Source organism: Manacus vitellinus, unplaced genomic scaffold, assembly GCF_001715985.3.
Source record: "Manacus vitellinus isolate BGI_N305 unplaced genomic scaffold, ASM171598v3 scaffold_15_pilon, whole genome shotgun sequence".
Taxonomy (NCBI): domain Eukaryota; kingdom Metazoa; phylum Chordata; class Aves; order Passeriformes; family Pipridae; genus Manacus; species Manacus vitellinus.
Genome location: NW_021939122.1, coordinates 3,182,317 through 3,196,388, shown reverse-complemented (window position 1 = coordinate 3,196,388; position 14,072 = coordinate 3,182,317). Strand labels below are relative to the sequence as shown.

Sequence of the window (14,072 nt, the reverse complement as noted above, 5' to 3'; positions counted from 1 at the left end):
AGTGAATAAATTTGCATCAATGTAAAACTGGATTAATTGAGATCTCAATCAGGTCAGGGCTTTCCAGCTTCTCAGAGGAAACTGGCAAAGGAAATCATTAACTTCAAAATACACCTTACTCAAAGAATATTAACTGGATCAGGGATGTACAGTTGCTAGCAAAGCATCTTCCCAGTGTTTGGTGTATGCATTTCTTCTTTCTGTTGATTTTGATTTTAGAGTGTGATTAAAATACTTCCTGTTGTGCAAAAGATAAGATAAAGTTCATCAGGTCCAATTATGTGGTTATTTTTCTTTTTAGGCCAACAGCCAAAAATTTTGGCTTTTTTGAATCAAAAGCAGCATTCTAGTAAATGTAAAGTTTCCTTTGCCTTTCACTCCTGCCAAATTAGGTCTTGGAGTTTAGTGCTGAGGCTGACACTGATCATGGGAGTCAAATGTCAAGTGTCTTAGCAGTGATTGAATTCAGGAAAAAAACAAATTTAAGAGCAATTTGCAGTTCTTTTTCAGAAGTACACAGGAGTTGGCAACTAAATTATCAGTTCTGTGAAAATTCTTTGAACTTACAGGAGTGTTTGAGCTATGTGCCAATAAATTCAGGTATTGTCAAGCGCTACTTTCAACTGTAAATAATTACATGTGACTTCTGTAATACATTTTGTTAAAATAATAAAAAAATACTAAATTTTTCCCACATGGAGATTATCTACCTTCTTCCTTCCCAGACCACCCTTCCATTATGCCTTTGATGCAACATCTGGGCATGATGCATAATTGTACTGAGGAATTTTGGAATCAGTGTCTTCCTTTAACTGCTAGGTAAACTTTTAAGGTTCAGATGCTGATGTGGAATCAGTTACTGTGGGTATGAGGTGTTGAAATCAACCATTAACTGAATAAAAATGGAGGTTATTTAGTAGTAGCTTAAAATTCTTTGAATCGTACTTTCTGTAGGCATGCTTGCAACTAGCCCTCCTTGCTTTTTTGACCAAAAAGATTGGGATTTAGAAATGGAAGGGTGAAGTACATTTTGCATTATTCACTACTTGTTGCTGTGGTAACATAGATGCATAATTTTAAGGGCAAGCCTTTCTCAGCCTTTGGGGTAGATAGCATTTTATGTCTTTTTGCTCTTTCAGATTGAGGAATGGGATTATGTTTCATCATATTTTTATAATTAGCATATTCCCTTGAAATATAATGTATGTTATGTTTGTAAAATGTATCATAATTTATAAATTAGTAAAAAGAGTGATTTCTAATTGCTCTCAGGTGCCTTATAAATGAGAGATTTGCTATTACAACAAAAATTATAATCTGTATTACTAGAGCTTTGGTAAATAGTTTAATGCATTGGGAATTCTTGACAACAGATAGATGAAGACCTGCCACTTTAAAAACTCCCTTGCCTTAACTGCTTTCTAACTCCAGTAGTCAAAAGCTGTTAAGCTTTAAGTGCTCTGTCATATTTGTGGGCTTTTATAGCAAAGAGTAGAGCAGACAGCAGTGATGATGGAAAACGATGGTAGGGAGACTTAAAATACTATAAAGCATAGAAACAATTGTATGTAATGCTTGGAATTGAAACCTTTTTGAATGAAATGATCAACCATATGTGCCACCCTTATGGACCCTGTAAGAAGAAGAAAAGAAATGTACCCTATTGCTAACTGTGCATGAAATTGCAGTGTTAGAAGAGATTGACCAGATGTTTCAATCTCAACAAATAGCTTGTTATGTGACTGAGTGAAAATCTCTCTGCTGCTTTGATCACATACACCTTAAAGGAAGAAGTAATTTAATAGAGGTTGTCGAAGTTCATCATTGTCAATAAACTTTGACTTGACCTTTGCCATCTGTTTTTGATACTGTTGCTGATAGAAGCTGATAGGCAGCTGTTTACAGTTTGTGCTTTATGAATTCTGTGCTGCCAGACAATGAAAGAAGTCTCTCCACTTGTGGATTTTTTGCTGCCCTTCTGAGTGTGAGTGTGTTCATTGAGACTGCACATCATCTAGCAGGGGAGTGAGGGTGACATATGCATGGGTTTTGAAAAGGAAGATTTGTTTTAATGTTATAGATGTGCAAAATCATGCACAAAATATCCTAAAAACATCTCTTTGCTACAGCATCAACTTCACTTATAAATTATTATTTGAATACATATACAGTGGTTTACACTGGAGAATTTCAAGGCATTTTTAAAACTCTTATCAGTCTTCCCTATATCTCTTTGAAGTCACAGGTAGAGTAGGCTGAGGCATTGTTAACAGTAGCATACAGCTGCCCAATGACTCTGTCTCACTAAACCCAAATATAATGTTCCATTTTCATGTTGTTTATATCCTTCCATTAACAGCTTAGCACCACTGCTTCCAGTCATAGAGGAAATAAGACTTTTGTGTTGTACTTTACTTGATACTTTTCATTGTTTCACACACAGTGTTCAACAAGGAAGTTAGTCTCTTCTTTTACTGATCAAGGTACTCTTACTCCTTACCTCATACAGAGCTTTGTAATGTTGGCAAACTTGTTAATAAACAGTTGTGTACACTGTGTACAGCTGCAGAAGAGTCCTAAGTAAACCTGGAATTCCTGCTGTTGTGATACCCTTCATGTAACTTCATTGGAGTGATGAAGAACTGGTGTGACCAACCCTGTTTTGTAGGTTTGTCACCTTTTACCTGGTTTTGAGAAGGGACTGCAAAAATGTTGGGGAAAAGGAGTGACACATCAGATCAAACAACGAGGAGCTGGTTGATGTATCAGGTCCTGCCCTTAAATGGGGAAGGGATACAAGGCCAGCAGTTGAGCAGTTGTGTGCCTTGTAAGGCCTTGCAGGAGACATTCTCCTTTGGTCTCAGATAACATAAACTGACCATCAGAAGAGAGGCTGCAGCACTTCAGGTATCTGAGGCAGAACTGTAGCATTATCAATACAGCATAAGAGTGTGATGGAGTAAAGAATTAGGTCCCAATATTTAAGGGTTACAATAAAAGAGAGCGTTAGCTTTTGACCACACTGAAACATTGGAATATGGCTAGACATGTTTAATTACAGAAAATACACTTGTATTTCCTTGTACAGCAGGAAGCTTCCGAACTAGACTAATAATAAAACAGTGGACAAGCAGATGAAGAGCAATGATAAGGAACAGGAAATGGAATACAGAAGAATAGCAGCACTGAAAATAGTTATTTGGACTATAGATTTCTTTAAGAGGCAGTTTGTTAACTTTGTGTTTTTAAGTGTAGAAGTGAATGAAGTGCTGCTCCTAGATGATTAATGTTTTGATAGGCATCTTAGTTTGAAAAGCTGTAGCAAAACGCAACTTGTGGCACTACATTAAAACTGATAGATGTTCCTGTGCAGAGATTTGGTTAATACATGTTGAACCAAATGCTGATAAGATTTAGATATTGGTCTCAGTGCAAGGCTTTAGCTGGTCTTTTCCTTTAAAAAATATTATCACTTTTATCTCATTTGACTGGAAGTTGCTTGAGGGTGTTGTCATGCATTTTAACAATATCATTTCCTCATGCAAGATTTGGCAGCTTCAGCTAATGGTGGAAGAATTACTGCACAGGACGTGGGACTCCTTTTTGCAAGCCTGCTTTTATAAAGATAAGCTTATTTTTTCCTTTTCCCATTTTTTTCTTATATGGCCATTATGTGATAATAGCTGTTGCAATCTTTAGAAGTTGATCAATGAATATAAGAAAAAGGAGAACAGATTGCAAAGAGAAAAGATTGGAACAAACTGTAGCATCTCATCTGTTTTCCAAGGTCTTGCTGCTGTAATCTCATAACAATGATTCTGGAGTTAGGTATCCTAGGTCTGCTTGGGATGGAGTTAATCTTTTTCATACAAGCCCATACAGTTCTGTGGTTTAGGTTTGTCACCAAACCAGTGTTAACACAGCAATATTGTAGCCATTGCTGAATGGTTCTTGCACAGTATCACGGCCTTCTCTGGTTTTTTACTCCGCTGCACCCAGCAAGCAGACTGCAGGGTGGGAAAGAGGTTGGGAAGGGTCACAGTCAGGACAGCTGACCAAAGAGATAATCCAGGCCACATGGAATATGGTCAGCAATAAAACTGCTGGGGGCAGGAAGGGAAAGGGAGTTTTTCCAAGTAGCCGTGGCTCAGAGGGTGGCTGGGCATCAATCTGCTGGTGGGAGGTGGTGAATGAATGCCTTTGCATCATTTCTTCTTGACCCTTGCATTTTTTTTTCACTGTTGCACTTCCAATTTTCTCCTTTATTCCCCAAGGAGAGAGGATTGAGAGAGTGACTGGTTGGAGGCTTAACTGCTGGCTGGGGTTAACCACTACAGTAGGGATTTTAAATGATATAGTGTGTGTAATGGCAATGGAATATTGCATTCCAGTTGAGCTTGAGGTGAATCATATCATTCACAAGAAATAAGTGAGCTCCCTTGGAACAGTGATACTAATGTCTTTTTTGGATTGTTTTGCATATTGTCAGGTTTTTGTGTTTTTAAGATATATAATGATTTAACTTTTGATTGACCGTTTTCTTATTTTATCTGATTATCTAAGATGAGGTGTGATTTAATGTCTTTTAACATCTAAAATATTCCTAAAAATATTTGCAAGGGGTTTTAATGGACTGTGTATATAGTGGTGATTGAACACAACAGGGACACCATTGATCGAAGGGCACAACAGACTGCCAGATCCTTTTGAAAAGTATATGGACTCATTCTAAAATTTAGAACATAAAAATAAGAGACACTCTGTTCCTGTTTTGATTTATTAAAAAAAAAAAACCACTTCATGAGTAGTTGCTCACATTGTTTAGTTTAGATTTTAGCAAGCATGTTAAGTCTTAGCTAATTTTGGGTCTTTAGAGTCCTCTTCTCTCTGAGCTGCAATTTAAAATAAGATCAGATTTGACAGGTCATGCAGAGAAGAGTCCAGCTTCAAATAACACACTTCAGATGCACTTCAGATGTCTGTATTCAGTGTTAATGAGTTTTGAAGATCCTTCACTGTGAAGGGGCAGAATGCTTCCTGTTGTGTTGTCAGTTCCCAGGCATTTAGGATTCAAGTCTACTGCTGAAAACTCCGATGTGCAGAAGGTGTGTCAGTCTGAGCAAAGCTTCGTATGCTTTGGTGTTGTTAGTTTAAGATGACTGACAGATGTGGAAATGCACTACTGGCTGCCACTTTTAAGATGAATTCAGGAGCTAAGGAGTTCAGACAGAGAACAATGTGGTAGTGAGTGTCTTCATCAGCCTCCTTGTTCCAGTTATCAGTGTTGTCCAGTTAGCAGTGGCACTTAGAGCAAAGCATAGAGTTGGAGTAAAGTGAAATAATTTCTGAAGGATCTTTGTTATAGTCAGAGGACTCTAAAGCTGGTATCATCTATATGATGTTTCTTTTTTAAGTCTTATGGGATTGTGTACTGAGACCCAACAGTAGCAAACTCTTCTTTTGCAGGGAAAGTGTCTTTGCAGCTGGGTTGGTGAGATTAATTAATAGGGTCCTCCTTTACAGCAGACTTTGGAGGAACAGCAAAGAAAAGTTTGGAATGAAGATCAAGTGCTCCTGTAAAGAAGCATGACATTCTCAAGCTAAATAGGATAAGCCTGGAAAATTCAAATCAAAGAACTCTCTCTTTAATTCTATAAGACCACTGAGTTTCTTTCACATCATATAAAGGGCCATATTTTTTTTTTATTTTTTGGGTGTGAGGGACCAGTCAGGCAACTCTGTCATCTCATCTTGAATATCGTTCTGAAAAGACAGCACTGAGTATCCAATCAAAGTCAAGTCACTTCGAGTGTTAAAAGTGCTTCTAGAAGTGCTTCTGTAACTTGGAAGAAAGGTTGTTTCCAAAAGCTGTTTTCTAATCAGACAGAAGTGGGAAATAGGTGTACCACATCTTTGAGTCTGAGGATGTGAAAGGGTGGGACATAGTTCACTCCAAGCAGTCTCACAAAGTCACAATTGAGTCTTCAGAAGTTTTTCTTGTTACCAAGTTTTCTTGGCATCTCAACATCTTGCAAGAAAAGCTGATGCTGTTCCCTGCAATTACCACCCACTCCTGGGAACACAAAGGTTCTTACACTTCTCTGATAGCTAAAGCTTGCCAAAGAGTTCACCCTGTTAACTCTGATCATCAAAAACCTCTTGAACAGATACTCCTACTACTGTGAGCCCAAGTTAGCCTCAAGAAAATAAGGAGAGAAGCATTCTGTCACTCTTTACTGTGTCCTTGAGCAGCCAGGGTGCTGGCCTCTTTTGCAAGTGCTGGCCTCAGTGTTTGATCATAAGAAATAATGCACCTGTAGCGATATGGTAATCTCAGATTATGCTTATTTTGAAACAGCTGAATTTTAACACAGAGTTATGCTAAAGACAAGATATAAAATTAAAAAAATAATAAAAATTAATATTTGCTTTATGTTTACCAGGGTGAATACAACAAAAATGTAAGGAAAATGCAATCTGTTTAACTCAAGAGACCATGTAAAAGGTGTTCTGTTTCCCGTGCTCCTTTCTCTGTCACAGATGTTTATGGTAACTGAAAAGGTCAGGGCCTGTCCTTGTGTGTACCTGATGTTTAAGCTTCATTGACAGAAGAAAACTTTAGGATAGAGAAACACATTAGATTTCATAAACCACTCCAGGTTTTGAGTTTCCTTTGTGGTATCCCACTCCTGAGGCTGTCGTGTTCTTTCATGATAAGTTCCTGCTTTTGACACTTTTGTCTTTGGGCCATTAGCAGCCTCAAATTCCCTTGGGTGCTGGTGAGGATTCATGGTGTGGCCAGGTGCCAACCTCTCTTGACCAGACTGTCAATACAGTTCGTTAGTAGCTGCCTCTCTGCCTAGCCAAACCCTAGATAATTAACTCATTATGCTGGTTCCTGCTGAGCTGGGTCATTTTCCGTTTCTGTCTGGAGTCTTTTTCATTCAATTAAATCTTATATTCCACATAAATCTATAAAATGAATTTTCAGTTTATATAACCATATACCTGGCATTACTGTGTGCAGTTTGTTATTGGCCTTCCTGTGGTATTGGCTATAATGCTGCATGACTGCTTCGTGATGAGAAACGTCTTGTGATGACTGACTCCCATTCCCATTTAGAGTGTTGTAGCCAAAGTGTTGCTAATAACAATGGTGCATGAAGTAACCCAGAGAAGCCTGATTTTCTATATCAGGTTATTCAAACTTAAAATCCAATCCTGGAACAAAATTTAAAAAAAAAATCCTCAAGAGTCTGCCTTGAAAAGTGTGTTTTTTCACACATATGCAAAAGGTGCCTGCTGTGACTCATTTCACTCGGTGCAACCTCAGTGGTGTACCACAGAGATACTTCTAGTGTTCAGTTTCTTCAATTTTCTAATATGCTGTCCAGTTTTGCTCTTACTAATATGTAACCTTTTAGCTGAGGAAAGGAGGATCAGTTTGGAGGAGTTCTGCAACTCGCAACACCTCACCAGCATTATTGTGTGAATAAGAGCAGATAATTCCAAGAAGCTGGGAGTATTGGTAACGAGAGATCTGTGATGAGAGAATCTTTCCAGAAATACTGCTGAACTACTTTTCCATCTTCCTCAATTGCTATACTTAGCTCAGATGCTCAAACAAAAAGAATATCTGTGTATTGGGAATATCTCCCCACCATATAATACCTGTGTTTCAAATAATCATGAATATGAGTAGAACCACAACTGATGGAAGAACTGATCTGCACCATATACAGAGGTTCATCTCAAGAAATCCTAGATCATGACTTTTGATTCTCAAGTATACCTTGACATGAATTTAAAATAAGGATTGTGACAGCTTATATATGGCATGTATCACATCTGAATTCAAACTGAGCTGCTGCCAATAGCCAAAACTGTGATACTTGAAGAGAAATTCCTTTTTTTTTTTTTTCAGAAATGTATGTGAAATATTACTTACTACCACTCCAAATATTGTCAAACTTTATATATAAAGTATGGAAAAGTTATGTCATTTGATGAAATGTTGTAAGCCTTAAGTGCAGTTTAAAGTCTTATGTTTTTTGAAGATTTGTTGTGGTTTTGTGCTTTGATGAATGTTGTTCGTAGTGATCTCTATTAATTCTTGTGAATTCTGACAGTAAGGCATGCTTGCATGGGACACAAGGCTTCAGTACTTCTGTTCTTATTGGTGTGGAAACTTGTTCCTTATTTGCTTACAGTAGGTCACAACAGTTTTTTAGTCTTGCTAAATAATCTGTTCTACTTAAGCACACCTCCATACATAAAAGAGAATTGTTCCTGAGACATCCTAAGTGAACACTGTGCAAATGTGTGTTATGGATGTGTAAACATGTGTCAGATACAAGGGTATCGTTGGTATTCTTGTGTGAAATGTATCAATTCTCTTATTAGGTTTTTTTTTACTTTATATTATAGTGGTATGGAATAGATTAGGAGAGCATATGTAGTGTGCACTTCATGGATGAGAGATTGAACGCTGCCACCATCTGATGATACAATCTTTTTCTTCTTAAATTCTATATAGATTAAATTGCTGCAAGAAGGAGACCTTTCAACCTTTGTCCACCTTTGTCTTATTAATGAAGACTTTACATGACTAAAGAATTTTTCTTTTTTTCTTTTTTTCTCTCTCTCTCTCTCCCCTCTGGAGCTGGAAGTAATAAAGTTGTGACTAAGTATGTATTTGCAACCTAGTTACTTGACCTTTCTACAACCCACAGCTACCACTAATGCTGCTTTGTAATGGAGACATTATCGTTTACTTAAATCTTGATTAGGAAACAATTATAAGTAGGATTTTAGTATAGCAGAAAATTGATGTAGTCTTTAATTCATACTATAGATTGAGGGGATAAGCTTCCTGACTGTAATTAGAGTGAATTATAATGACTTTAGTTGGTTGACTCACCACCAGCAGAGTAGAGCCTGTGATTGTTTCTTCACATTTATTTTTTTAGCTCACTCTTGATTTCACATTGCTGATAAGTGCTATTTTTTAACTTAGTACAAAATGGCATCATGTACAACATTTACAGCTGAATGATACATATTTTCTATTAATAAAAGAGGAGCTTTATGAAATAATCTGGCACTGTAGCAACACTGTGCAGCTACACTCTTCCTTTACAATTCAAGTGAGGGGAGTGCTCTTAATGAAGTTGGAGATAGATACTTTCATGTGTGGTTTAGCAATATAAATGGAGAGCATTTCCCTTTTTGCATGTAATGAAATGGGAGACACAAATTATTATTTTCAGTACCATTTTACTCTTTATATATATTCTGAATGTTACGTAATGTTTCTTTGGCTTCTCAAATGTATTGTTTTCCTTATGTGCTCTCTCTGTTTTTGTGGGATTTCTTTTGGTTTGTTTGGTATTGTTGGTTTTTGTTTGTTTTTTTTTTTGGAGGGGGGATTGTTATTATTGTTGGTTTCGGGGTTTTTTGTGGGATATTTTTGTTTCTTTCTTTCTTCTGTATTTTCTACAATTTTTCTTTGAAGATACCACATGCTGCTTGATTGAATGTGAATGTAGGGGCGTCTGCCTTGAGTAAGGGAACCTCTTGAAATACCTTGCAAAAACATACTAATCTATTTTATTTGATAATTTAGGTTTTACATTAGGTGTTAAATGCTCAGTGACATCATTAAGGGTAAATTTTTTATTCTTTGCTACCCTTCCCTCCCCTGCTGTACTAATTTTTTTTTTACTTCAGGCATAGAAATGTTCGGTATGTCAAAATGTTCTGTAGGCACAGAATGAAATATGGCAAGTGGAGAGAAAAAAATAGCAAAAATAATATACCAGGCATGTTAACTTTGTATTTGTTTGGTGTTTTTTTTTCTCCTGTCAATCTGCAGTGGATGATTCAGAGCCCTTACAAAGCTGCAACTTTCTTTGGGTGCATTGGCAAAGATAAATTTGGAGAGATCTTGAAGAAGAAGGCTGAGGAAGCTCATGTGGATGCCCATTATTATGAGCAGAGTGAACAGCCAACAGGAACCTGTGCTGCCTGCATCACTAGTGATAACAGGTCAGAGACCTTTAATATTTTCTGAAGATACAAATGCAGTTGGCACAATGTGTGTCGCCTGATTTGTTTGGAATATCAGTCTTCAAAAATTGTGATTTGAATGAGAAAGAATTGGCACTGGTTTTAGACAGCGTGGAACTGTCTAGACCATAGTTTGGGCATGGCCAGTATTAATATACTCTTAGAGAACAGCAGTTATATTATGGCCAAGAAGTGTGAGGTAATAATGTAGTAGTTCTTCCTGAACTTTATAGCTTCCAGTTACTCTGGAGAGAAAGAATATGTGGGAGACAAAAGATGGTTAATAAGTTCATTTATAAAGCCTATGTGCAAGCTGATTGGCATGTAAGGCATATACTTGATTGGCAAATGAGACATATACTTCAAGTGATACTGTGTTTAATGAGGATAGGTGTCAGCATATAGCCAGATTGAAAGGGTTAATTCGATTTTATACAAGAGAAAGAAAAAAATTTTTTTTCTTTTGCTGTTGCACTTGTTGAGAAGGTCATCTAATACCTGTAATTCTGTATATCTTACATTTTAAGAATTTCTTCTGAATTTGTCTGTCATATTTTCATTCAGCACTATTTTCTATGCATTTATCTTGAGCATGGCCCTTTGTTTTCTTCTTTCACCCTCAACCCACAAGACTTGAATTTGTGTTCTATTTCTTGGCCGATTACCCTCTGATGATTTTTAAAGGTTTCAAAGCCAGACAGCCTTATTTCTGAGATGTTACCAGCAATCATCAACCCTCCCTGATTTCTACCAGTATCTAAATTTGCTGATACCAGATACTGAATCAATAATGAAAATGGTATCAGCTACCTTGAAGAATATTTTCTTGTTGGCTCAGAATTAAGATCAAAATAGCTGTCATTATCCTTTTTGATTTCCCTCTGTGGCTTTCAATACCATCACAAAGGATGGAGGTTGCACAAGCTCTCTGGACAAACTGTTTAAATGTTTGATCACTCTTCATGGGAGAAATTATGTTAATGATACCCAGTTGTAATATTCCTTCCTCCAGCTTGTGTCTGTTCCTCCTTGTGTTCAAGAATAGTCTGGCTCCATTTTCTCTGTAAACTTTCACTGGATATTTGAAAAAGCAGGAAGGTCTCTCCATAGGTACCTGTTCTTAAGGTTCATCCAAGCCTTTCTGCATTTGTTAAGTGTTCCAGCTCTCTAATAATCTGGATGGCCCACTGCTGGACTCACTGCACTGTGTCAGTGTCTTCCTTATAATGGAAAGCTCAAAGCTGGGCACAGAACTCTAGGTAAGGTCTGGGTCCCAGAACAGAGGTTTTCCTCTGTTCTGGATATATAACTTCCTTTGTCCTCCTGGCTGCACACTTGCTCATATAGACCAGAATTAACCTTCTCTGTGCAGTGCACTGCTGACTCTTATTCCAAGCCTGGTCCACCAGTATCTCCAGGTCCTTCTCTGGAAAATTGTGTGGTATCCTGTCAGCATTCAGCCTGTATTGTTGTGTGGGATTTATTGCATCCTAGTTGCATGACTTTGCATTTACCTTCAAATTTTCTGCCAACCTAATTCTCCAGGCTGTTGAAGATCCGCTGCATGACAGACAGCCCTGTCCTCCAGCTTATCAACCTGTCCCTCCCAATTTATTGTCATACATAGTGTCTTACTCTGAGGAATAAATGTACATATTCAATGGAGGAAGGAAGTTCATTCATCTTCATCTGGAGTTTTGACATTAATTATGTCTACAGACTTCCCCCTTCATCTCCAAGATTCATATTCAGTTTTTCAAAGAGAAGAAAAGCAATAAAGATGTTTTTGCTCTGTGATTCTCTTCAGTCACATTGTGTCTGTGTATGCATCCTGTAACAAGCACCATTTTCTAGATAACATGATGGGAAACTAAAGTCAAGACTGTCAATAGGCATATAAAATGAATTCAGGAAAAACATGTGCATCTCAATGGAATTTAAAAGTTTAGGTAAATTTACATATAAAAGTATCTGCAAATACCTCTTTAACTTATTAAGCAGTATTTTTTATTTGCTAACATAAAACATAATGTCATATATTTTTGTGCAAGTATTAGACAATGGCTTCATCTCAATCGATGCTTTAGAGTGTGCTTGAGAGTGGCAGAGAGTTCAAGCTCCTTGGGAGGCATTGAAAATAGGGGAAGGTTGCTGCTAAAGACTTTATTGTGCAGTTGCCCTTCTTCTAGTGAGAGCAAATGTTTTCTTAGTCTTTAATTACCTTCTGATTGTTTCTTGGGTTTAGCATTTTCTGTATTTGTAAGAATCCCTTCAACCTGGCCCCAGTTGATAACTCTGTGTATTGATTAATGTCTTGTCCCAGCGAGGTACTTTCTAACTCCGGGTAATTCAGCTCTCTCGTCTCTCTTGGAGGATCTGGCTAATAGCATTCCTGTTTTCCCCAGAAAGTGGCTATGTATATTTGTATTCCAGATGCCCTTATATGAATGTTTCTTTTTTCTACAAACTATCTAGCTTTTTGTAGGACAGGGTTCTTTAGCTGATGCGTGATTACCACCCTGAATTCTCTACTTTAGCAGTACCAGTATGCTTTATTTTCTCAGAGCTTTCCAAGAAAATCCTAACACATGATTAAACTCTAAGTAGGACCTACATTCTGTCATAGTCTGTGACTTTGATTTCTGTGTTCTGCTTAGAAATACCCACATGCACAGTGTCTCCATTAAGCTATTTCAATTGAAGCACTCTGGCTGTCTCCAATTACTGTGTTTCATTGAAAAAATATCTACCTTGTCTGTGTCCCACATGTTGAATGTAGTGCTGTCAGACTTACAGTTTTAATTTGGAAAAGCTTGGTGCTTTGTCGTCAGTGTAGCAATCTTTTATTACTCATATGTGCAGAGCATCTCTACAGTTGGATGTAGCCACATAGAGCTGGGTTTACAGTTGCAGGGGCATGTGATAAGTGAAAGGAAACATATAGAAAGTATTTGCTCAGTTTTCTGGAACGTAATTGCTTTTTACTTAGCAACATACATAGCAGACAAGATTTTTTTCCCAGCTATGCCCTCAATGGATATTTAAGGTTTGCCAAAACTGAAAGATTTCATTTGCTTTTAATTTTAAATTTGATTTACAGAAAATTACCAGTTATGCACATGTTTTTCTTGGATTTACTTGGTTCTCCAGTGGGTTTCTTGTCATTGAAATGATAACACTCATCAAGAATGAAACTTCTTGTCTGGTTACTTGTAATACTACAGAGGCTTGGACTATTTGTTCATAAATATTTTTCTTTTTTTTATTAATTTCCAAATTCACATTAGTTCTTTTTACCTTAAGGCTTTAGAATTAAAGAGATAAACCCCAAGACTGTTCCTGGGATGAAATGACAAAGCACAGTATTTTTTATATATTCAGAAAAAGTCCAACTTTGTTTTAATCTTTATATACTTAGAATAATAAACTCACAGAATATGCTGAGTTGGAAGAGACCCATCAGGATCATCGAGTCCAGCTCCTGGCTCTGCATAGGACACCTTAAGAGTCACACCATGTGCCTGAGAGTGTTTCCAAACGCTTCTTGAACTCTGTCAGTCTTGGTGCTGTGACCATTTCCTTGGGGAGCCTGGTCCCGCCCAGTCACCCTCCAGGTGAAAAATTTTTTCCTCATATCCAACCTAAACCTCCCCTGACTCAACTTCAGGCCATTTCCTCAAGTCCTGTCACTGGTCACAAGAGTGAACAGGTCGGTGCCTGCCCCTCCTCTTCCCCTCACGAGGAAGTTGTAACTGCAATGAGGTCTCCCCTCAGTCTCCTCTTCTCCAGGCTGAAGAGACCCAAGTGCCCTCAGCTGCTCCTCATACAGCTTCCCCTCAAGGCCCTTCACCATCTTCATTGCCCTCCTTTGGACACTCTCTAAGAGCTTAATGTCTTTCCTACACTGTGGTGCCCAAAACTGCCACAATATTCAAGGTGAGGCCGCCCCAGGTCAGAGCAGAGCAGGACAATCCCCTCCCTTGACCGGCTGGCAATGCTTTGCC

At 37.7% G+C, this 14,072-nt stretch overlaps 1 protein-coding gene across 1 annotated transcript in view; it reads left to right on the top strand.

Moving 5' to 3' along the window:
• Nucleotides 1-14,072, top strand: part of ADK (adenosine kinase) — a 260,288-nt gene that overhangs the window by 99,569 nt on the left and 146,647 nt on the right. The window contains exon 4 of the mRNA XM_018069002.3: nucleotides 9,875-10,047. Within this exon, the coding sequence (XP_017924491.1) occupies nucleotides 9,875-10,047 (173 nt within the window). The remainder of the gene's footprint in view (nucleotides 1-9,874; nucleotides 10,048-14,072) is intronic.